This window comes from Eubalaena glacialis, chromosome 3, assembly GCF_028564815.1.
Source record: "Eubalaena glacialis isolate mEubGla1 chromosome 3, mEubGla1.1.hap2.+ XY, whole genome shotgun sequence".
NCBI classification, from domain to species: domain Eukaryota; kingdom Metazoa; phylum Chordata; class Mammalia; order Artiodactyla; family Balaenidae; genus Eubalaena; species Eubalaena glacialis.
The window spans coordinates 151,637,042-151,660,742 of NC_083718.1; the positions used below are offsets into that span (position 1 = coordinate 151,637,042).

At 43.4% G+C, this 23,701-nt stretch overlaps 1 protein-coding gene across 1 annotated transcript in view; it reads left to right on the forward strand.

Moving 5' to 3' along the window:
• The first annotated feature begins 308 nt into the window (after positions 1-308).
• The window catches only part of RAB3B (RAB3B, member RAS oncogene family), a 62,692-nt gene continuing 39,299 nt past the window's right edge, over positions 309-23,701 (forward strand). Inside the window, exons 1-2 of the mRNA XM_061184226.1 lie at positions 309-464; positions 9,453-9,680. Of these exons, the coding sequence (XP_061040209.1) occupies positions 9,453-9,680 (228 nt within the window). The 5' untranslated portion in view covers positions 309-464. The remainder of the gene's footprint in view (positions 465-9,452; positions 9,681-23,701) is intronic.

Sequence of the window (23,701 nt, forward strand, 5' to 3'; positions counted from 1 at the left end):
GGCTTTTGTGAGGATGAAGCGGTATAACCACAGGGAAGTGCTTTAGAAATGGCAAAGCTACAAATCCATCATCATCTACATTATCATCGAAGCTCTCTGATCACCCTAGTAAGTTCAGTGTATGGAACGAGGCGTGAGAATTAAGATAAATCACGATAGTCACCCAGATATTGGGGAGCTCCGGGCCCCCAAGATTCCTCGGATTTCCTTCACCTGCCCAGAGCTGCGGGCCCGGCGAATAGGGACTCCGCCCCTGGGCGGGGCATGGGTGGGCCCTGGACGCGGTGGTGGCCCAGCCCAGCTGCAGCCTGAGCCTCAGCCCGAAGTCGCTGCGGTGGGGACCAGACCCGCCCCGCACCGCCCTGCTCCGCGAACCCACTGCGCCTTTTGCCGCCCGCCGCCAGGTCCAGCGGTTCCGCGGCGCTGCCAGGGAGCGAGCCGCTCGTCCTCACCCGGAGTCCCAGGTAAGGGGCGCGGCCCGGCAGCCCGCCCGGGGAGGATCTGGGAGCGACTCCCGGCGCAGGGCGCTGGGCACAGTGAGTGGGCGTTGGGAAGGAGCACAGGGCAGCGGAGGGAACACCAAGGAGAAGGGGCCAGGCGAGGCCACTGAGGAGGGGCACCGCGGCAGTGAAGGGGCGCGTAGCCTGGGGAGGGGGCGCTGAGCAGGGTCTACCCGGGCTGTGAGGGCCGCAAGGAGAGCTCCAAAGGCAGGGGCAGAGGGATTGGGGGAACGAGAAAGAGGGCGCCGGGGCTGGGGAAAAGGATGAGCGGCAATTGGAGCGCAGTGAGGGCTCGTTGAGGGGGAAACGGGGGGGGGGGATGGGGGGAAGAGGTAAGGAGGGAGCTGAGAGGGACAGTGCGGGCAGAGGGTACCAGCCAGCCGAGGGGCGGGGAAGGGGGTGCTGAAGCGAGAGGACTGAGAGGAGCGAGGGAAGGGAGGCGTGGAAGCGAAGAGCTAAGGGGAGGGGACTGGCCGGCGGGGGTCGTTTCGAGCTGGGGAGGAGTGAGGTGATGAGGGGAAGGGGCGCTGGGCAGGAAGGAGGTGCTGGGCCGGGAGAAGGTAAAGTGAGTGTGGTGTGGTGCCGGAGCCCAGGTGGGTATAGGCAAGGGGGGTAACCTGAGTGCGGGAGAGGGATGGGGCTTGGAGGTGGGAAGCTTGGAGGTGGGAGGCAAGGCTGGGTCTATCCAAGCTGCAGAAAAAGGGGGTGGGGAGCTGATGGAGGGAGAGAGCCAAGGCCTTGGATATGGGCTGTGGGCACCTGAGTTCTGGCTAGGGGTGGCGCATGGAGAGGCACTGGAATAGAGCAAGGGGTTGGCAGCCGGGAGTGGAGGAACTGTCGGGGAACTTGGAGAGTTTAGGGTGGTAGATGGGCTGGTCATGGTGCAGAGGAAGCCAGGTGTGGGTTGTGGTGTGGGTTGTGGTGTGGGAGTGGGAAGATGATTGGGGCCCAGAGTGGAGTCCAAGGGCATCTAGCTGGTAGCTGTGTCTTAGCTCCTTAGAAGGCTGAGGAGGGGGCGCAGACATTGGACCCTGTTACACTGCTACCTGGGGTCAGAGACAAGAAGAGAATCGTTGACAGAGAAATTCATCCACAGGCTGACTCTGTTCTGGAGTCCAAGTGTGGGAAGAGATTTTAGGGAGGGAGGTGGCAGCTAATAGAGGTGTGGAGGGGAGTGGGAGAAAGACAGGGCCATCCATCCCAGCTTCTTGGAATCCAGATGGAAAAGGGTGGGAGATAGTAAAAGGAGTTGGATGTGTGTGTGTGTGTGTGTGTGTGTGTGTGTTTGCTCACCTGTTCTGAGCCTATAAAGGGAGGAAGACAATGGAAATCCGTGAAAAGCCCTGTCTGTGGTACTGGGAAGCCCTGGTGCTGTGTTTGCCCTAGCAAAGACATTCTGCCAGAGGATGGTGGGTCAGGGAAGACTTCCTGGTCATGAAGGATTTAGCTAGCCGCAGAGGAAAGAATGTTCCTATCACAGGAAACAGTATGGAAGCAGGCAAAAATATAAAGTGATCTCCAGTCCAAGAAATAAATCTCCAGTTTCTTAAGGATTACAATATGAAGGGAGACACCAGCAACTTATAGAGGGTGTTTAAGAAGGTTTCTCCTCTAAGCTGGAACTCCTATGGTTTCTCTTCATCTCCCCAGAGTACAGCACAGGGCCTGGCACACAGTAGGTGCTCAATGAATGTTGATTGAATGACTAATTGAGCTGTGGCTGTGCTCCTGCCTCAGTTTCCTCATCTACCCTCACAAATTGTTGTGAGAATCAAATATGATAATTTGGGTGAAAATAGCTTCATAAACTGTAAAGCACTATTCAAAAGAGAGAGACCGCTGATGCTATTATGTGGGTGTGCCTACATTATGACAGTGGTCACACCCATGGCTGTCTCCTTCCAGTCTGGAGAAGGAAGTGAACATTTATCAAGCATCTACTGTATGCAAGATAGAATGCACTGAAAACACCTGGTAGGGTGCCTGGCATTTAGTAGGTGCTCACTAAATGGTAGCTATTGCAATATTGTTTCTGTGGCTCTAAGAGATCAGGGGAAACAGTGAGGAGGTGAGCTGGGCTGGGCTGGTGGTGGGGAATGGTCTAAAGAAAGGTTGAATTAGAAAAGTTAGTACAGTATGGCTTTAGGGAGGAGGTTGCATATAGTAGGGTGAGGTTCACATTGCCCAGCTCCCTCCTTATCCTTACTGATAAATGTTCCCAATAGGAAGACAGAATTACATTTACTGAGTACCTGCTATATGTCATATACTATCTAAATGCTTTACCAACATTGACTATAATCCTCACAACAATGCTTGTTTTACAAATGAGGAAACTGTGTCTTACTCATGTAAGATTTCTTGCCAAGGGCTCACAGCTAATAAATGATAGACCTGGAAATTGAACCTAGTCTGTTTGATTTGGAACCCCAAGCTATTTCCACTATCTAGGATGATTTGGTAGAAGAAAACATGAAGCACACAGACCAAAAAAAAAAAAAAAGAAAAAGAAAAGAATTGAAAGGGATTTACAAAGCACTCTCTCATGTACTGGTTTTAATTCTTCCAATAGTTTGCCCGGAAGTCACTTTATTAACTCATTTTATAGATAAGGAAACTGAGGCCCAGGGTGTGATCTGCCTAAGGTTACACAATTGCTTAGAGAGCCAGGGCTCAGCCCAGGTGTCTCTGACTTTGTCTTGTGCTCTTTCCTTCAAAAGAGAAGTTCATCCATTTACTTCTTCACTACATGTATTCAGTTGATCTCTTCTTGCTGGATTTTAAGGCTGTCTCCTCTTCCCTCCTCTTTCCTGGCTGAAGTCGGGTTCTTCCTTAGATGCTTATCAGACTCAAAGTGTTGTTCGTTTTTCACACCAACCCTTGGAGGAGCCATTTCCTTCTTTCCCCCAGCCTGGGACCAGATATGACTTCCCTGGGCCTTCATCTGTATTGCTTGTCATGAAGACAGTGAGCTACCCAGCTCTGTCATTTATGTGACTGTCAAAAAAGAGAGAGAAGATCTGATTGATGCTTATCTGACAAATGCAGTTCTGCAGACACCACCGTGCCTTGATCTGCCTGCTCAGATCTGCCTCAGGCAGCTGCCTGCTGGGGTGGTTTTTACTTCTCTTCCAAATGTCTGTGTAGCCCCTGCCCCCCTCTTGAGAAGATCCCCTTGGGGGCGTCCACATGAACCTGCCTTCCAACTGTACCTCTCAGCTCTCCCTGTTCTCATACCACCTTCTGGGAAAGCTATGCTGTGTGCACATAAACAAATGTTGACAGTACAGTATGGCAAGTGCTAGGAAAGAGATCTCAGGGTGCTGGGGATGCTTTTCTACTCACCCTAAAATTGTTGTAGTTTTTATTTTCCCTAAGCCCAGTCCAGTCTGGGGGTAATCAGATGACAGAAGTTCTAGTAATGATGCTCCAACTGACTTGCTGTATGACCTTTGACAAATCACTTCTCTTTGTGGAGTGTCAATTTTTTTACCTGAAAATGATGGGGAGTGGATCAAACCAGGAGCTGAAACTATTTTTTTACTCTTGCCTTGCACCTATGGCAGACATAGCTAATAAAGGCGGGCACTTTTCCAACTGATTCTACACAAGGCCAGGTGTAGTTTTCTCCACACAGTGTAGGTATGAAGCACCCTTATATACGTTTTCTTTTTTTTTTAATTTATTTATTTTTTATACAGCAGGTTCTTATTAGTTATGTATTTTATACATATTAGTGTATATATGTCAATCCCAATCTCCCAATTCATCATACCACCACTGCCCCTCCGCTTTCCCCCCTTGTTGTCTATACGTTTATTCTCTACATCTGTGTCTCTATTTCTGCCTTGCAAACCAGTTCATCTGTAACATTTTTCTAAATTCCACATATATGCGTTAATATACGATATTTATTTTTCTCTTTCTGACTTACTTCACTCTGTTATGACTGTCTCTAGGTCCATCCATGTCTCTACAAATGACCCAATTTCATTCCTTTTTATGGCTGAGTAATGTTCCATTGTATATATGTACCACATCTTCTTTATCCATTCGTCTGTCGATGAGCATTTAGGTTGCTTCTATGACCTGGCTATTATAAATAGTGCTGCAGTGAACACTGGGGTGCATGTGTCTTTTTGAATTATGGTTTTCTCTGGGTATATGCCCAGTAGTAGGATTGCTGGGTCATATGGTAATTCTATTTTTAGTTTTTTCAGGAACCTCCATACTGTTCTCTGTAGTGGCTGTATCAATTTACATTCCCACCAACAGTGCAAGAGGGTTCCCTTTTCTCCACACCCTCTCCAGCATTTGTTGTTTGTAGATTTTCTGATGATGCCCATTCTAACCGGTGTGAGGTGATGCCTCATTATAGTTTTGATTTGCATTTCTCTAATAATTAATGATGTTGAGCATCTTTTCATGTGCCTCTAGGCCATCTGTATGTCTTCTGTGGAGAAATGTCTATTTAGGTCTTCTGCCCATTTTTTGATTAGGTTGTTTGTTTTTTTAATATTGAGCTACATGAGCTCTTTATATATTTTGGAGATTAATCCTTTGTCTGTTGATTCGTTTGCAAATATTTTCTCCCATTCTGAGGGTTGTCTTTTTGTCTTGTTTACAGTTTCCTTTGCTGTGCAAAAGCTTTTAAGTTTCATTAGGTCCCTTTTGTTTATTTTTGTTTTTATTTCCGTTACTCTAGGAGGTGGGTCAAAAAAGATCTTGCTGTGATTTATGTCAAAGAGTGTTCTTCCTATATTTTCCTCTAAGAGTTTTATAGTGTCCGGTCTTACATTTAGGTCTTTTTTTTTTTTTTTTTTTTTAAGTATTTGTTTATTTATTTATTTATGGCTGTGTTGGGTCTTCGTTTTTGTGCGAGGGCTTTCTCTAGTTGTGGCAAGCGGGGGCCACTCTTCATCGCGGTGCGCGGGCCTCTCACTATCACGGCCTCTCTTGTTGCGGAGCACAGGCTCCAGACGCGCAGGCTCAGTAATTGTGGCTCACGGGCCCAGCTGCTCTGCGGCACGTGGGATCTTCCCAGACCAGGGCTCGAACCTGTGTCCCCTGCATTGGCAGGCAGATTCTCAACCACTGCGCCACCTGGGAAGCCCACTACACTTTACTGATATGTTTTATCTGAAAAACCAGTGGAGTCTTACATTTAGGTCTTTAATCCATTTTGAGTTTATTTTTGTGTGTGGTGTTAGGGAGTGTTCTAATTTCATTCTTTTACATGGCTGTCCAGTTTTCCCAGCACCACTTATTGAAGAAACTGTCTTTTCTCCATTGTATATCCTTGTCTCCTTTGTCATAGATTTGTTGACCATAAGTGCATGGGTTAACCTCTGGGCTTTCTATCCTGTTCCATTGATCTGTATTTCTGTTTTTCTGCTAGTACCATATTGTCTTGATTATTGTAGCTTTGTAGTATAGTCTGAAGTCAGGGAGTCCTCCCTGACTGTTTTTTTCAGCTCTGTTTTTTTCCCTCAATATTGCTTTTGCTATTCGGGGTCTTTTGTGTCTCCATACAAATAAGATTTTTTGTTCTACTTCTGTAAAAAATGCCATTGGTAATTTGATAGGGATTGCATTGAATCTGTAGATTGCTTTGAGTAGTACAGTCATTTTCACAATATTGATTCTTCAAATCCAAGAACATGGTATATCTCTCCATCTGTTTGTGTCATCTTTGATTTCTTTCATCAGTGTCTTATAGTTTTCTGAGTACAGGTCTTTTACCTCCTTAGGTAGGTTTATTCCTAGGTATTTTATTCTTTTTGTTGCAATGGTGAGTGGGATTGTTTCCTTAATTTCTCTTTCTGATCTTTCATTGTTAGTGTATAGGAATGCAAGAGATTTCTGTGCATTAATTTTGTATCCTGCAACTTTACCAAATTCATTGATTAGCTCTAGGAGTTTTCTGGTGGCATCTGTAGGATTATCTATGTATAGTATCATGTCATCTGCAAACAGTGACAGTTTTACTTCTCCTTTTCCTACATTTTCTTATTTAAAAATCACAGCAGCCTTCTGCAGTAGGTAATGTGATCATATCATAGATGATGACATTGAAGCTCAGAGTTTAGGTGACTTGTCCAAGTTCATACATTGAGTTACTGGGAAAGCTGGGACCAGTAGCCAGGCTTTTTGTTATGATAAAGCTGCCACTCTAAAATCCCTTCTAATTCCAGTAATCTAAGAGTGCAAACAGCTGCATCAGAAAAATGAAAACCAATAATACAACATTTACATCAATAGTCTGGCACATGACAAATGTTCAATAAATGTTTACTGAAAGGAGTAACATGCCCAAGGATTTACTCTAGGTTCAGTGTTGACAGGGTGTAAGGATGGATAAAACTCAGCTGAATCCAGAAGGGGAGACAGACAGTTAACTGTAAAATAGGCTCAAATTATGGAGCCCAGATCAGGGAGAGGGCGCTTGAACAAGATTTGACTGCAGAAGTGAATTAAAAAGCCAGTGAATTAATATTTATTGAGTACCTCCCATAGATCAAGAAACCATGCCAGATTATTTACATATGGTAACTGCTCACTCTATTGGTACCGTAGCTCAGTGAAGTAGGTGGTATTTTCTCTGTTGTAAGGTAAAATGCTGTGGCTTGGAGAGCTAATATGACTCACCAAAGAATTCAGCTGAAGAATAGAGCAGGAATTTTGACCTCTCCCATATTACTTCATGGTACTAGGTCTAGTCTCAGTTGTTAGTTGTGAGGCTTGGGCAAATCCTTATAATTTCTGGCCCTCAGTTCCCTTCTTGATCCAATGGGGGTAGTAATCTTTGTCCTTCCAGTTTTATCTCCCAGGTCTATCTAGAGGATAAAATAAGATAAAGGAAATTGAGGTAAGGATCAAATCTGTGTTTCAGTAGAGTTATTCTTTGACCAGGAGTTCCATTTCTAGGGATCTCTCCTAAGGAAATAAATAAGAAAGAGAACAAATATGTAAAGAAATGGTCACTGCAACTTAATTTTTATACTTAAGAACAGAAAAATAAATATACAACTTTAAAGAATTGGTCATATGACACAACCATAGGATGGAATAAAGTGTAGTCAATTGAAATCATATTTACGAAGAATTTTTAAAGTCTCAGTATATGATATAATGTTAAGTGAAAAGGAGCAGGATACAAAACTAATTATCTCAGCTATTAAAATATACATGGAAGATATAGACTAGAACGTATTGTATGTTATCATTTATATATATACATATATATATGTATGTATATATATAAAGTATGAACAGACCTCTGTGCTTATACATTCAAAGACTATCTTTGAAGGATACATAAATCGTTAACATGTTTGCCTCTGGGGAGAGGACCTAGAGACTGGGCATCAGGGGTGGAAGCAAGACTTACTTTTCACTGTAAACCTTTAGGTTCCATATTACCTACTTTTTATGCTAAAAGTTAAGAAGATAATGCAAATTACAGATGGTGATAAAGTAATACTTGCAAATAGTAAAGTTTGTCTGAATTATTTTCAGTGTGTGTATTACCCTTTTTTTTTTAATACTAATTACTGGTTTATTGTAAAAGTGTAAAGGATAAACTCAGGAACAGCCAGATGGAAGAGACGCATAGGGCAGGGTAGGGGGAAAGGGTGTCTTGGAGCTTCCAGGGTCTCTCCTAGCACATCAACGTGATCACCAACCTGGAAGATCTACACACCTCTTTGGTTAGGGTTTTTTATGAAGATTTCATTACTGTAGGCATGATTGATTAAGTTATTGGCCTTTAGTCATCAACTTAATCTCCAGCCCTTCTCCCCTCCCCAGAGGTTAGGGGGTGGTGCTGAAAGTTCCAACCCTCTAATCATGTGGTTGGTGCCTCTGGCAACCAGCCCCCACTCTGAGGCTGTCCTGGAGCCCCAGCCACCAGGCATCTCATCAGCGCACAAGACACTTATCACTTGCACTTCCAGAGATTGCAAAGGTTTCAGGAGCTCTGCCTGGAACCAGGAACCCAGACCAAATACATGTCTTTTATTATATCACAATATCACAGTGTTCAATAAATGGGAACTGTTATATGGTTATTGTCACCATCATATCTCTCATGGGAAATAACGAGTACTTGACAAATATTTGCTGGTAATATTAAGGCCTAGGTATACTACAATGTATTACCTTTTAAATTAAATAATAAGGTATAATTTCAAAATAGACGGCACTCTGGTGCGTGAAAAAATAAAGGAGGAAATAAACTTCAAATGTTAACAGTGGCAGTTTCTGAGTGGATGCCGTGTCTGGTAATTTAAAATTTTCTGTTTTACATTCTTGTGTTTTTTTCTAACGTTTTGTAATGGATATATACTTTCAAAGGAGAGATTTTCTTTTGTAAACAAACAAAGACTGACTAGCAGCAGAGTGGAGGATGGTGTGGGGTCGTTGTGATTGCTTCCCTTGTTTTGACTTGCTGTTTTGGCCTTTTTTTTTTTTTCAAACTCAGCTTAGGAGCTACCCCTACAGGAGCCGCTCCTTGCCCACCATGCCTCCAGGTTGGGTTAGGTGCTTCTTATGGGCTTCCTCAGCCAAGGCTTCCCTCTGTCTTATCACTTACCCACTGCTTTGTTACTCTGTGTTTATGAGTTTTTTTCTCTAATCTGTGGCCACTCAGAGGTCGGACACCATGTCTGATTCATACTTGTATTCCTTGTGCCCAGCACAGGGCTTGACCCAGAACAATGTGTTCAGTAAATATTTGCTGAAGGGATGAACGGGAGGATCTGGGTTCCACCCCAATCCTGAGACAACATTTGGGGCAGGTGCAGTGAGGGGGTGACTCTGAGTAGTGTGTATTTCCTCAGTGATGCTGGGGTGTGGAGTGAGTGTACGCAGGGCGGTGTGACCATTAAAAGTTAGGTGATCCAGGGTGACACTGGAGGTGTGTTCCTGAGTGACCACAGGTCTCTCCTGCAGATGGCTTCAGTGACTGATGGTAAAGCCGGAGTCAAAGATGCTTCTGACCAGAATTTTGACTACATGTTCAAACTGCTCATCATCGGCAACAGCAGTGTTGGCAAAACATCCTTCCTCTTCCGCTATGCTGATGACACCTTCACCCCAGCCTTCGTCAGCACCGTGGGTATTGACTTTAAGGTGAAGACAGTCTACCGCCACGAGAAGCGAGTGAAGCTGCAGATTTGGGTGAGTCCTGGGCATCTTGGGCAGAAGTGTCCCAAGAGCTGACTCGTTTGCTGGTACAAAGGCTGGGCGGTGGGGCCAGTTTAGAACTTCTGGGTTTTATGACATTAGGCACCAGTGCTATTGTGTATCTGGCCCCTGGACTATCCCTTGTTGGTTTTATACAGTTTTGCTCTCCTCTGGGGACTCAGTTGCTTCTGCTGCTTAACTGTCCAAAAGGTTTTATCCTGGCTTATATGGATGAGTAACCAAGAATCTGGGCTTTGGAGTTACAGACCTGGATTCAGATTTCAGTTCTGCCAGTGACTAGTCATGGAACCTTGACTAAATTACTTAACCTCTCCGGGCCACGCTTTCCTCTTTGGGGATTATAATAGCATCTATGTCATAGGGTTGTTGGGTGCTTAGCATAGTTCCCGGAACATAATAAATGCACAGTAAATGTTAGCTACTGTATCCATAATCGATCACTCTGTAATCACTTCAAAACTTGATGGCTTAAAACAACAATAATAATTCATTAACACACAGTTGCTGTGGATCAAATATTTGGGAGTGGCTTGGTTTCTGGCTTGTGGTCTCTTATGAGGTTGCTGCCAGATGTTGGCTTAGGTTACAGTCACCTGAAGGCTTGAGTGGGCCTGGAGGATTCCCTTCCAAGGTGGCTTACTCACATGTCTGGCACTGGCTTTAGCAGGAGGCCTTCATTCCTTTCCACGTGGCTCTTTCCACAGATCTGCTTCACTCCACAGAGTGTCTTCATGGTATCTCCTAGGGGGAGAGATCCAAGAAACCAAACAGGAAGTGGCAGTGTCTCTTGTTAGGGTATTCTATTGGTCACTGATTCAGTGTAGGAGGAAACTACACAAGGGTATGAATCCTGGGAGGTGGGGATCATTGGAGACTATCTTGGAAATTGGCCACCACAGCTACTATTATTGGTATTTACCAGTGGTACTAATAAAATTTATATGTATTTGAGATGATATAGCAACATGTACATCATATACTTTTCTATACTGAGTTAGCACTGGGATTGGAAATTTTAGAATTTTGTGATTTAAAGTATTCAAAACATATATTATTTATTATCAGTCCACTCAACATTAATACATTGTACATATATGTTATTAGTATAGTCTGTATACAGTACTTTTCTTTTTACAAATTATTTCCATGTGTTAATACTATCTCACAGTCAACCCCATGGGACAGATATTCAGAGAGTAATTAATTTGCCTTAGGTTGACCACGCAGCTACAAAATGGGATTCCAACTCAAATCTTCTGATTCTAAAGTATGTGCTCTTTTCTCTACACTGTGCACATTAGGTCTTATAGAGCCCATATTTTCATTTGTGATCATGTTAAGTATTATTTTATATAGAGATAAAAGTTCATTTTGTTTATTTAGTCTCTATTAAAAGCACTGAGGAATCAAACCATTAGAAATGCAAGAAGCTACACATTCCATTTAGTTCATTGGTTCTAGAAGTGTGGTCTCCAGATCAGCAACATCAGTATCACTGGGAATTTGTTAGAAATGCATAATCTCAGGTCCCTCCTCAGACCCAAAGAATCAGAAACTCTGGGGTACAGCCCAACAATCTGTGTTATAACAAGTCTTCCAGGTGGTTTTGAGGTTAGCTAAAATTGAAGAACCACTGATCTAGTTTAACTACCTCATGGTGAGAATCAATAAGCATTTATTAAGTACCTGTTCTGTGCCTAGTGCTTCCATTTATGTAGTCTGACATCCTCCCTGCAGCCAGTGCACAGAGGGGGCTGAAAGCAAAGGGTATTTGGGGCATGGTGAGCAATACAGTGAAAATGGAGCAAGGCTGTGAAAGAGCAGGGAGGGGATGCTGAGAGAGAAATTTGCTGGAGAGGCTGTCAGGTGGCGGCTTGGGAGTCAGGGAGACCTTGGACAACAAATAGAAGGTTTTTGAAATGGGCCAGAGGGTACATGTCTGATTATTCCTTAGGGCACTGAAGAAACTTACTAGAGTTTATTCTTGTCTTTGTATATAAAATAAATGTTTACTAATATTTACCATATGGATTGACATGGATATCTTCATTTGATCTCCACATTTGGTGCTCACAGATCCTACACTCAAAAAATCTTCAGGTGGGAGGAGATACTCTGCCCTTTAAGGGGTTGGCAGTAGTTAGTGGCTCCCTCACTCTTTTATTCATTTTCAGCCCATTGTGAGCTTTTGCAGTTTTCCTGTGCTTAGTTAAGTGGATATATTGATTGTACTACCTCATTTTAACTAAATGAACCCCCATGATGGATATGTGGATTTAAAAGAGTCCTACCAAGAAACCTCTGATTGAAGACTATATTAATTATAGTAAGCCTAAGTGAGCACAGAAAATGGCTAGACTGACACCTAGCACAAGTTCATTGTCAGCCATGTTTTGAGGTAAAATCAATGACAATCTAATTAGATCTGACATAGTCAATCACACTGCTTTTGCTAAAAAAAAAGTTAGCAAAGGGTTTTGTGCGTGTGTGTGTGTGTGTGTGTGTGTGTGTGTGCATGCATGCTTTTCTGTAGCAAAAAATAAAAATTTTCTGTACTGTTCATATATGCATTAAAATGTAAACATTTAAATATTATTTGTCATTTTAATGTATTTTAATATCATTTGTATATAGAAGTAGGTTTAATATATATGTATATGTAATCTAAGTAAATATACAAATACTGTGAGTGCTGTGCCTACATTTTTCTTACAGGGGTATGAATTTGGAGACTACTACCATGGGTATTGGGGCGCATAGGAGGGTTTTAACAAAGTCAGATTTTCATTTTAGAAAAATTTCTGGCTTCAGTTTGGGAGGGTAGATGGATATGAGGCAAAGAAACTAGTGGTTTGGGTAAGTTATAAGGGCCTGAACTAAATGTATTAGTCTGCTCAGGCTACCATAATAAAATAGCACAGACTAGTTGGCTTAAACAACAGACATTAATTTTCTCACAGTTCTGGAGACTGGAAGTTCAAGATCAAGGTGCCAGCAGGTGTTGATGTCTGGTGAGAGCTCTCCCATTGGGTTGCATATGGCTGGCTTCTTGTTGTTTGCTCACACTTCCTTTCCTTGGTGCTCACACTGGAGAGGAGTGAGCGAGCTCTCTGGAGTCTCTTCTTCCAAGAACACTAATCCTATCAGATCAGGGCCCCACCCTTATGACCTCAATTAACCTCAGTTACTTCCTTCAAGTCCCCATTTCCAAATATAACCACACTGGGGGTTAGGGCATCAACACATGAATTTTGGGAGGACACAAACATTCAGTACATAACACTGAGAAAGTGATAAAATGACATAAGTGATGGAAATGAGGAGAGAGAATTAAGATTAAAATTTACAGAATTTGATGATTAATTAATTGTGTAGGGAGAGGGAGAAACACGTATCTTCTTATACATATCTATTTATACATATTTACTTCTCTGAGAGTTCTGTGATTTTTTAAAGTTGTGTGAGCTTTGGTAAGTCATTTCACTTCTATGAATAGATAATATTCTCAACTGTAAACGTCTCACAGGTTTGTTGAGGGAGGGGCTACATGATAACATAGTATTGTGCCTGGCACATAGTAGGAATACAATAAATGTTAGGTTCTGTCCTTTCTCTCCTCCTGATCTTCATGCAAATGGTAACTGGGTTCCCTCACAAGGTTTCCCACCTGTGATTCCAGAAGTGCTGGAACAGCATCCAGGGATTCACTAGCACTGTATGAAGTGTTCAAATAAATTTTTCAAGCTCATTTGATCTCTCCCAGGGGATTTCAAAAAAGCCATTGTCAGGGTGGAAGCTGGAGAGGGAAGAAGAGGAGGTTATGAGCATCACTGAGCAGGACCATTCACAAAAGGAGTTTCTGTCATCTCTGGAGGATCATGAGGGTATTGGTAGTGCCTTGTTCCCTGGGGTCCCTTGCCATATATGTCCCTGAGAGTCTCTTCTGTGTCCAGAGAGGTTAATTATTGTGGAATAGAGAAGAGAATCTTAGTGAGGTGGTGAGGGTAGGGGACAAATCTCATTAATAGAGAGTGAGAGCATGCACAGGTGTGGAGGGAGGGAGAATTGGTAACTCCACAGCAACACACTTGACTAGAGGCCACTTACTGCTTGGGTGCTTGTTGCCAAGCAACTCCTGGAGACATGTGGGAAGAGAAGAGTGGGAGAGGACCTTCCACTACCTCCATGTGGGGCCCATTGCAGGGGCTATTGGGTCTGGTGCTGGCCAAGGGAAGGATCTGGGGGTCTGTGGGATGACTGAGCTGACCCACCACTGTGGAGTCCTGCATTCCAGTCCTGGCTCTCCCTGAAGTTCAGTCGTTGTGTGATCTGGAATAACCCCTTCCCTCCATGGACCTATTTGGACCTATTTCCCCAACTATCAAAAGGAGAAAATAATCCTTGTTCTTTTTGCCTCATGGGATGTTGTGAAGTTCAAGGGAGGATATGGAAAGGAAAGCCCAAGGAGAACTATGAAGTTTTGAGTAGATTAGAAGGACTATGGATATTGTCAACCATATGAATTCTTCCTGTACGTGCTTTAAATCATTCTTTGTGTCTTCCCACCTTCCCTCTGACCCAGGGAGGTAGTTATCTCCTTAAAGAATGGGTGGTTGAGCCCGGAGATGTCAAGTTACTTGTGCAGAGCCAAACAGTAAACTTCATTCTTTTATTCATTCAATAGACATTCATCTGGTACTCCCTCTGTGCCAGGCATTGTGCTAGCAGTGGGGAAACACCCTTCCTGCTCTCCTGGAGTTAACGCTGTAGCAGGAGAGATAGATACTAAGTACATGGGTGAAAAATATCTAATTTCATCTGTGGTAAGGGCCGTGAAGGAAAAAAAAAATAGACTTGTTTCAAACTCAAGCACTGAGACACAGAGCTCAGGAATCGCTGAACTGTGACTGAGGTCTCATCCCCCGCATGCAGCTGGGTTCAGGCTCAATTCTATTCACAGTTTAAAAGGCTGATGACCTTCACCACACCAGCTCACTCCAGGCCTGGTCTCTGTCAGGGGACGCGGTGGCAGGGACCTCCACTGTGGAAGGACAGAATGTCCTCCTTCTCGCTCCCACCAGTGAGGCTTTTTTTGGTGACCTTCTTGTCAAGAAGACTTTAAATATCGGAGTGTCTTATGGGTCCGGGGTTACTTGTATAGAGACTGGGGAATGGACTGGCTGGTCTAACATTTTTCTGTCGAGAGTTTGAGAACTCTGTGTTTTGTGAAGGATTTAAAGGCCACTGTCCTCACTCCTGGGCTTGTCCTGGTATTGCTGTTCTCCATCCTCTTTCTTTCTCTGCAACTCCCTCTTCTGAAACCCTCAGTCACTACGGTGCTTGCATGTACCTCCATTATTCTACTTGTTTTGTAGTATTGGTGATGATTTTTTTTTTTTTTTTTTGGCCACACCGTGCGGCTTGCGGGATCTCCGTATCTGACCAGGGATTGAACCCAGGCCCATGGCAGTGAAAGCGCGGAGTCCTAACCATTGGACTGCCAGGGAATTCCCTTTGGTGATGATTTTGAAAAGATAATGTGTATAAAGCACCAGCGTAGTCCTTGGCATGGAGTAAACACTAAACAAATAGTAGCTTTTAATAAAGTTCTAGGGCGATCAAGAAATGATACTCCTTGTCTTCACCCCTTAAGTCTGGAACCAGCTGAGAGATAGATACAAGAGTCAGAGAGATGGGGAGTAATGTGACAGCCTTCTTAGTGATAAAACTAGGATGAAGCACATGGCCCAAGTCTTCAGGGAATTGGAGCTGGCTAATACTTCACTCTGAAGTCAGATAGACATACAGACCCAATCACAGGCCGACATGAGTGGCTAGCTGCCACTAGCTCCTACAACATGCACCCAGGGTCAAAGTCCATGTGGCCCAGACTTACTAATGCTTAAGGCTTGAAACATTCCACCTAGGTCTACAGTAGAAGCCTCGATCTCCATGGACAGTCTTCTTCATGGAGGGGGAAAGGAGGGTCCCTCCTCCAACAGCTCTTTTTATAATTAAAGAAATAGAAGTAAGCATTTGCTCCAAAGAGAGGTTGGGCAGAATGATGAAATCTGGGAAAAATAGGAGGAGTCTTAGGGGGTTTCGTGGAAATCCTAAATTCCATAGTGTTGAGAGTGACTCCCTACATAACCAGGCGCTGAGAACCATAAGACTAGGGTGAGATAGGCTGTTGGTAGTCAGCTAGTTTCTTTCACTCACTAGCCAACCACCCACATAGCTGCCTCGATGACATTTAGGTTACCACATGGCTTTGGAATCACTTATAAATATTAAAACGTGAATATCAAATCTGGAAATGTCAAAGACCTATATCTTAGGACCAACAATATAAGAGTATAATAAAATGTAATGGAGCTTATGAATGTGGGGAAAGGATATACCAGAAACCCAGACTAAGGAGGATTGTGACTCTTGAGCAGTCATTTAACAAATATTTACTATGCCAGACAATGGGGCTAGAGAAGTTGATATGAATATGACACATTCTCTGCTCTCCAGGAACTGGTGAGAATGAATTTACCTCTGAGCTCCAAAAGTGAAATAAAATGAGTAACATAATTCTCTTGTTCTGTTAAGGGAAGCAAACTGGGACATCAAGAGAGATTGACTTTTCCCTTATATATTTAAGAATATATAATAATGGATTATTATACATGATTGGTCAGCTGTTTAATGGGCATCTGCATTTGTTTCCTGTTGCCTCTCTGACACATTACCATAAATTTAGTGGCTTAAAACAGCATGTATTTATTATCTTATAGATCTGGAGGTCAGAAGTTCAAAACGGATGTCACTGGGTTAAAAATCAAGGTGTTGGCAGATTTGTGTTCCTTCTGGGGGCAAGGGGAGAATCCATTAACTTGCCTTTTCCAGCTGCTAGAGGCTGCCTGCATGCCTTTGCTCAGGGCCCCTTCCTCCATCTTCAAAGCCAGCGGTGTAAATTCTGTCAACTTCTCTCTCTGTCTGACCTTCCTGCCTTTCTCTGATAAGGACCCATATGATTACCTTGGGCTCTTCTGGGTGATCCAGGATAATCTTCCCATCTCAAAACCTTAATTTAATCACATTTGCAAAGTTCCTTTTGCCATGCAAGGTAACATATTCATAGGTTCTGGGGATTAAGACATGGGTATCTTTGGGGGACCATTATTCTGACTACCACAGCATCCATTAATAACATGGAAAAGATCTAATATAAATTCTCCCCATTTTTCAAGGCTCTAACTCAGGTTCCCTCTTCTCTAATGATAGCCCCCTCGGCTAACTCCCTGAAACAGGTACTGTCTGTGTCTTAGGCTAAGACTACCTGCTGAGAATGCCTGTCATCTTCTTAGGTGCCAACAAGCCTGTGAGCTTAGAGCTTATCACATCTCAGTCTCATTTTAGACATGAGAAGGCTGAGGTCCAGAGAGAGATAGGACTTACTAAGGGCTCATTCCAAAACTCCTTATGCCACCTTCAGGAAGTTGAAATCTGACCACCAGAACATAATGGGGACCCAGAGAGACCGATGGGCAGCACAGAAGAGGCCAGAGGCTGAACAGGAACATGAGGGCTGCGACAGGTCCCTGTGGCTCCAGGAATATGGAAACACTTGCTGAGTACAACATCCTGTACTTAGCTCTTACAATATTCAGAATTGATTTTTCTAGGCAGCAAGTTTCCTGGTGTGGCTGCAGAGACATGTTGACACTTTCATCTTCCCAAAGCCGGTAGGAACCAGCTGCTGGGGAGGTTTAATCTGATTTTTAAAATCACAACAAAGACTATGGGAGGTCAAATCAGAATTGCAGGCATAGTCAGCCTTTGTAATTTGCCAATGAATTAACCAGCAATCCTGATTGGCTATTCAAGGGGCCTCTACACTTTGGGGCCACCACTGCCTTCCCTCCACCCAAATTGGTGTGGGGGAAAAAGAAATTTGCACATTCATTCATTCAATAAACATGTGTCACATGCCTATTAGGTGCCAGGCACTGTCATCATAGGGCAAATAAACAGCTACAATACAACATAAGTGATATAAAGGGATGAAGAAAGTGCTGTGGGAACACAGGGAAAGGAGCTGCTACCTCTACCCAGAAAAGTTATTTTCCGCTTCACAAAAGAGGGGGCATTTGAACTGGGTGTTGGCAAATGAGTAAGAGTATTTCAGGTTAATGTTGGGGAAGATCTTTACAAGCAAAAGAAAAGACAGGCGCAAAATCACAGTTGCTTTCAAGGACCCATTTTGTGCCTGAGTGTGGTAGGCTCTGCAGGGATTGGTGAGACAACATCCCTACCTCTAAGGGGGCGCTCACGTAGTAAGAGAGATATAGCATGTACACAAATAGCGACGATGCTACAGATATGAATGATGCCTTGAGAGAGGTACAGAAAGTTTTGAGGAGTTCAGAGAGGGAGTGCTCCCTCTAAGCTTGAGAGCATCAGAAAGGGCTCCGTGGAGGAGGTGGCTTTATGGTAATGAAAGTTGGCTCTAGCATGTAATAACATCCTCAGAGGCTCTCCGTCTCATTCATCCAGCTCTGTGGTCCAGGCTGATCTCAGTTTTTGACTCAGTGGCAGTGTGCTGACAACCCTGAAATTATTGGTATGTTCAAGAAGCAATGCAGCACGTTGTCAGGAGTGCAGCCTTTGGAGTGAGCCAAACCTGTGCTCCAAACCCACTTCTGCCACTGTCACCTTGTTCAAGTCCCATTATTTCCCTATACTTCACTTTCTTCTTTCTAAAATAAAGATAATTTAGTAACAACCACATGGTGTTGTTGAGAGAATAATACAAGATAATCCTTAGCCTAGTGGCTGGTACATAGTAAATGACCCTTAATTGGTAGCCTTTATTCTTAATAACTCTGATACTCTCAAGGGTTGATTTGTGGCAACTGGGAGTCTGAATGTGATCTGAGCTAGACTCTGCATCCTTTTTAGGAGCTGAGGAACATCCACCCGAATTCTTTCTCTGAGTCTTGAGCTGAGTCTGCAGTGGTTGATGGCTGACCCCTTTGGCAGATCCCTGCCCTGATGGCACATGCTGCTTAGCTGGGGATAGAAAACGATTCAGAAAACCATAAAGAGCTCAAATGTGTGGTGCTGAGTGAATGCAGTAGAATGCCAAGAAGAAAGAGTTCAGTATTGGGTAGAGTGGGTAAGAAAGGCCTCTGGGAGGAAGGTGGGGGGCATTGCAGGGTAAGGCAAGAGAGGAGGGTGTAATAGAGACATTCCAACCAAGGTGGGTGTCGACATAGGCTGAGATGGGGGCAGACTTTAAGGGATAGGGTGAGTTGCCATGTGCTTTGTACGATGGTCTTTCTGTGAGATGACTGGACTCCTCCCTTATCTCCCAACCACAGCTCCTGCCTCTGCTCCACATCCCGTGTGCTGTAGCCATTCCAGCCACAACAAACTTCTATGCGTTTGTTCATTTATTTACTCATTCATTCAGCAATATTTACATTGTGTGCACCAAGCATTGTTCTAGGTGCTACAGACACAGCAGTAAAAGTAACAAATGGAATCCCCTATCCCACATTCCCCTAGATTTAAGTGGGAGACTGGCAATAAATAAGTAAATACACAGTATGTTCTGTGATGATAAGCACTCTGGAGGAAAATATAGCAGGATAAGGGGGATAGGATAGGATAGGATAGGAGGACTGTTTATAAATTTAATCAAGGTGGTCATGGTGAACTTCACTGAGCAGGACACTTTTCAATAAAATCCTGAAGGAGGTGTGGGATATTTGGAGGAAGAGGATTCCAGGCAGAAGGAAAGGCAAGTGCAGAAGCCCTGAGGCAGGGGTATGCCTGGGACATTCCAGGGATAGTAGGAGCCCAGTGGGGCTGGAGCAGGAGAGTGGTCAGAGATGAGGCTGGAGTTAGTGGGAAGGCCAGATTGTGTAGGGCCTTTGTAAAGACTTTCGGTTTTTTTAACCCAAAAAGTATAATTGATATACAAAAAACTACACATATTTAATGGATATAATTTGATGGGTTTGGACACATGCATATACCTGTGAAACCATCACCACAATCAAGATAATAGACTTATTTATCAACTCCAAAAGTTTCCTTCTGTCCCCTCACCCCCTCTTCTTTTTTTTAGTAGTAAGAACTGTTAACGTGAGGTTTACCCTCTTAACAAATTTTTAAGTGCACGGTACAGTTTTTTTAACTATAGGCACTATGTTGTACAGCAGATCTCTAGAATTGCATCTTTTTTTAAAAGTTTTATTTTATTTTTGGCTGCGTTGGGTCTTCATTGCTGCACGCAGGCTTTCTCTAGTTGCAGTGTGCGGGCTTCTCATTGCAGTGGCTTCTCTTGTTGCGGAGCACGGGCTCTAGGTGTGCGGGCTTCAGTAGTTGTGGCACGTGGGCTCAGTAGTTGTGGCTCGCGGGCTCTAGAGTGCTGGCTCAGTAGTTGTGACCCATGGGCTTCGTTGCTCCGTGGCATGTGGGATCTTCCCGGACCTGCATTGGCAGGCAGATTCTTAACCACTGCACCACCAGGGAAGTCCGAACTTGCATCTTGTGTAACTGAAACTTTATACCAATTGATCGACTCCTCATTTCCCCTCCCCTCAGCCCCTGGAAACCACTGTTCTATTTTCTGCTTTTATTTGACTAGTTAGATATCTCATACAAATAGAATCATGCAGTATTTGTCCTTCTGTGATTGGCTTATTTCACTTAGGTTGATGTCTTCCAGGTTCATCCATGTTGTTACAAATGGCAGAATTTCCTTTTTTAAGGCTGAATAATATTCCATTGTATGTTTATACCACATTTTCTTTATCCATTCATCTATCAATGGACATTTGGGTTGTTTCCATATCTCAGCTATTGTGAATAATGCTGCAATGAACATGGGATTGCATATATCTCTTTGAGGTTCTTATATCAATTCTTATGGGTACATACCCAGAAGTAGAATTGCTGGATCATATGGTAGGTCTATCAAAGGACTTGAATAGACATTTCTCCAAAGAAACCTACAAAAGGGCCAACAAGTATATGAAGAATGCTCAGCATCACTAATCATTAAGGAAATGCAAATCAAAACCAGGAGATATTTCCTCATACCTGTTAGGGTGGCTATTATAAAATTAAAAAGATAATAAGTGTTGACAAAGACTGGAGAAACTGGAGCCCTTGTACACTGTTGGTGGGAATGTAAAATGGTGCAGCCACTGTGGAAAACAGTATGGAGTTTCCTCAAAAAAAATCTTTGAAGGCTTTGGGTTTTACTCAGGATGAGATGGGAGGGTTTTGAGCAGTGGAATTACAGGATCTGACTTATATTCTTTAAAATAAATTTTATTTTTTGATAATTTTAGATTTATAGAAAATTTCCAGTGATAGTACAGAGAGTTCCCATATATCCTTCACCCAGTTTCCCTAAGATTAACATCTTATATAACCATGGTGCATTTGTCAAAAGTAAGAAATTAAAATTGGTACAGTTTTATTAACTAAGCTATAGACTTTATCTGAATTTCACTAGTTTTTCAACTAATGTTCTTTTACTGTTTCAGGACCCAATCCATGTTGCACTTAATAGCATTTAAAAAATTGAGATATAATTCATATATCATAAAATTCACCCTTTTAAAGTATACAGTTCAGTGAGTTTTAGTATTCACAATATTGTGCAACCATCATTACTAATTCCAGAACATTTTAGTGTCTTACATTTTAATATTTAACAGGATTGCTCTGAGGCAGATTTATGTCTATTTCAAGAATAAATTATAAACCGACAAAGGGCAGAAGCCGGGAGGATCAGTTAGGATTTGTAATAATCCAGGCTGGGAATGATGGTTGCTTGAAGAAGGGGAGTAGCAGTGGTGGTAGTGAAAGTGGTCTGTGGTGGTAGTGAGAGTGTGTATACACTGAAAATATTGTTAACAGGATTTGCAGATGAATTGGATGTGGGAGAGAAGGAAGGGGAGGAATTAAGGATGATCCCAAATGTTTGGGCTAAGCAACCGGAAGGTTGACGATGCCTCTGACTGAGATATGGAAGACTTCAGGGAAAGCAGGATTTGGGGAGACAATTGGGGACTGAGTTTTGGTTATGCTAAGTTTTAGATGACTATTAGATAACCAAGTAGAGATACAGAATAGGCTGTTGGATAAATGAATCTGCAGGTCAGGGCAGAGGCCCTGGCTGGAGATATAAATTAGCAAGTCATTAGTATAGAGGTGGTATTTAAAAGAAGCCAACAAGATCAACGAGGGAAGGAGTGAAGATAGAAACATTCTAAGAACGGAGACCAGAGACATTCCAATATGAAGATGTTGCGAAGTTGAGGAAGAATCACAAAGGAGACTGAAAAAGAGCAACTGAAAAGGAAATGTGTGGGGCCTTTGCAGCCAAACAGAGAGAGAGTTTTCCAGAGGGAGAAGAGATAACTGTGTCCAATGCTGCTGCTTAGTCTATATGAGGACTGAGACTTGACCACTGGATCTAGCAGCAGGCAGTTCATTGGTAACCTTGATGTGACCTGTTTTGGTGGAGTAGTGGGGATGAAAGCCTGGTAAGAGTGGGAGAAGAGAAACTGGAGACACCAAGTGTACATAGGCCTTTCAAGGATTTTTGCTCTTTGGAAAAAGAGACCACTGAGTGGTAGCTGAAGGTGAAGGGGGATGTGAGTCAGAAGAGGTTTCTGGTTTTTGGTTTTTAAGATGGGGGAAGTAGCAGCGTGTTTGTGTGCTGGCGGAACAATCCAATAGAGATCAACAAACCAAGCAACCAACAAAGAAAAAACACAAAACTGACACTATAGGAGAGAGAAGAGAGTTTCTGGGACAATATCCTTGAATTGGTGAGAGGATATGGGATCACACACAGAGCGCGAGTCCTTGCTAGGAGCACAGACTGTGCATCCATATTCACACGGCAGAGCATAGAAGGAGCGGCCACAGGTGCAGCTAGGGGCTACGTGTGCTGGTGGGAGTTCTCTTGGATACAATTTTTTGGTGGAATAGGAAGCAAGGTCTTCAGCTGAGAGAGGTTGGGGGAGGGGCATAGAGATTCAAGGAGAGAGGAGGAAGGTGGGAGAGTGAATAGACTAGGGAAATAAAATTTGCTGATTGGCATTAAGGCTCCACTTGAAATTAAGGATCATAAATTTAACTTTATGAATTTGAAGCATGGTTGTGTGTTTTTCTCCAACCATGTTTTGCTCTGTGGATGCAGTCATAGAATAGGCAGCGAGCTGGCTCTAATGAAAGTATTGTTTTGCTGAATGACTATGACAAAGCAATAGAGAGCCAAGAGAGTCAGGGGGGTGTGGGGGAAGCCATTGTCATAATTGGCCATAGAATTGAAGCTGGGCAGAGAAGAGGTGATGACGTAAGGGCAGTGAAAAGATGGTAGAGGTTTAAGACTCTTGCAGGTGGGAATCTAGAAATAATGAATTAGAAAGATCCTAGCGATCTGAGAGTGGGAGGTTGAAGTTCCTATTGGTACTGACAAGGTGCAGGGCATGATTGTGAGTGAGTGGCTGAGGTAAGGGTGGAGATCAGCATCACCGGAGGAGAGGAATTTGAGGGAATGAGAGTTCAAGATGTGGGAAGGCTCACCTCTGTGGCTATGAAATCACCAAGAATTATGGAGAGAGTACCAGTGAAGCAGGAGCTGTTCACTGGTCAGCAGAGGGACGAGTGGGTGGATAATCTCATGATGTGAGATCCAAAGCAGGAGGCCGTTTTGTTTTTTGAAGGAGGGAAGGAGAATGATCTGCAGGCAGGGGTGAAAAGCAATAACATGTATCCCACTTTCTGGCCCAGAGATTCAAAGGTGGTGAGAGAAGAGCAACCATCAATTTGGAGGCTTTGGGGGAAGCCGTGTCCTTGAGGAGAGCCAGGTTTCAATCACATCAGGGAGGTGAAGGAAACACCCAGACCAGAGGTTGAGGAAAATGAGGTTTTCCTGATGACCGACTGTGGGTTTCAGAAGGCCCAGGGAAAGG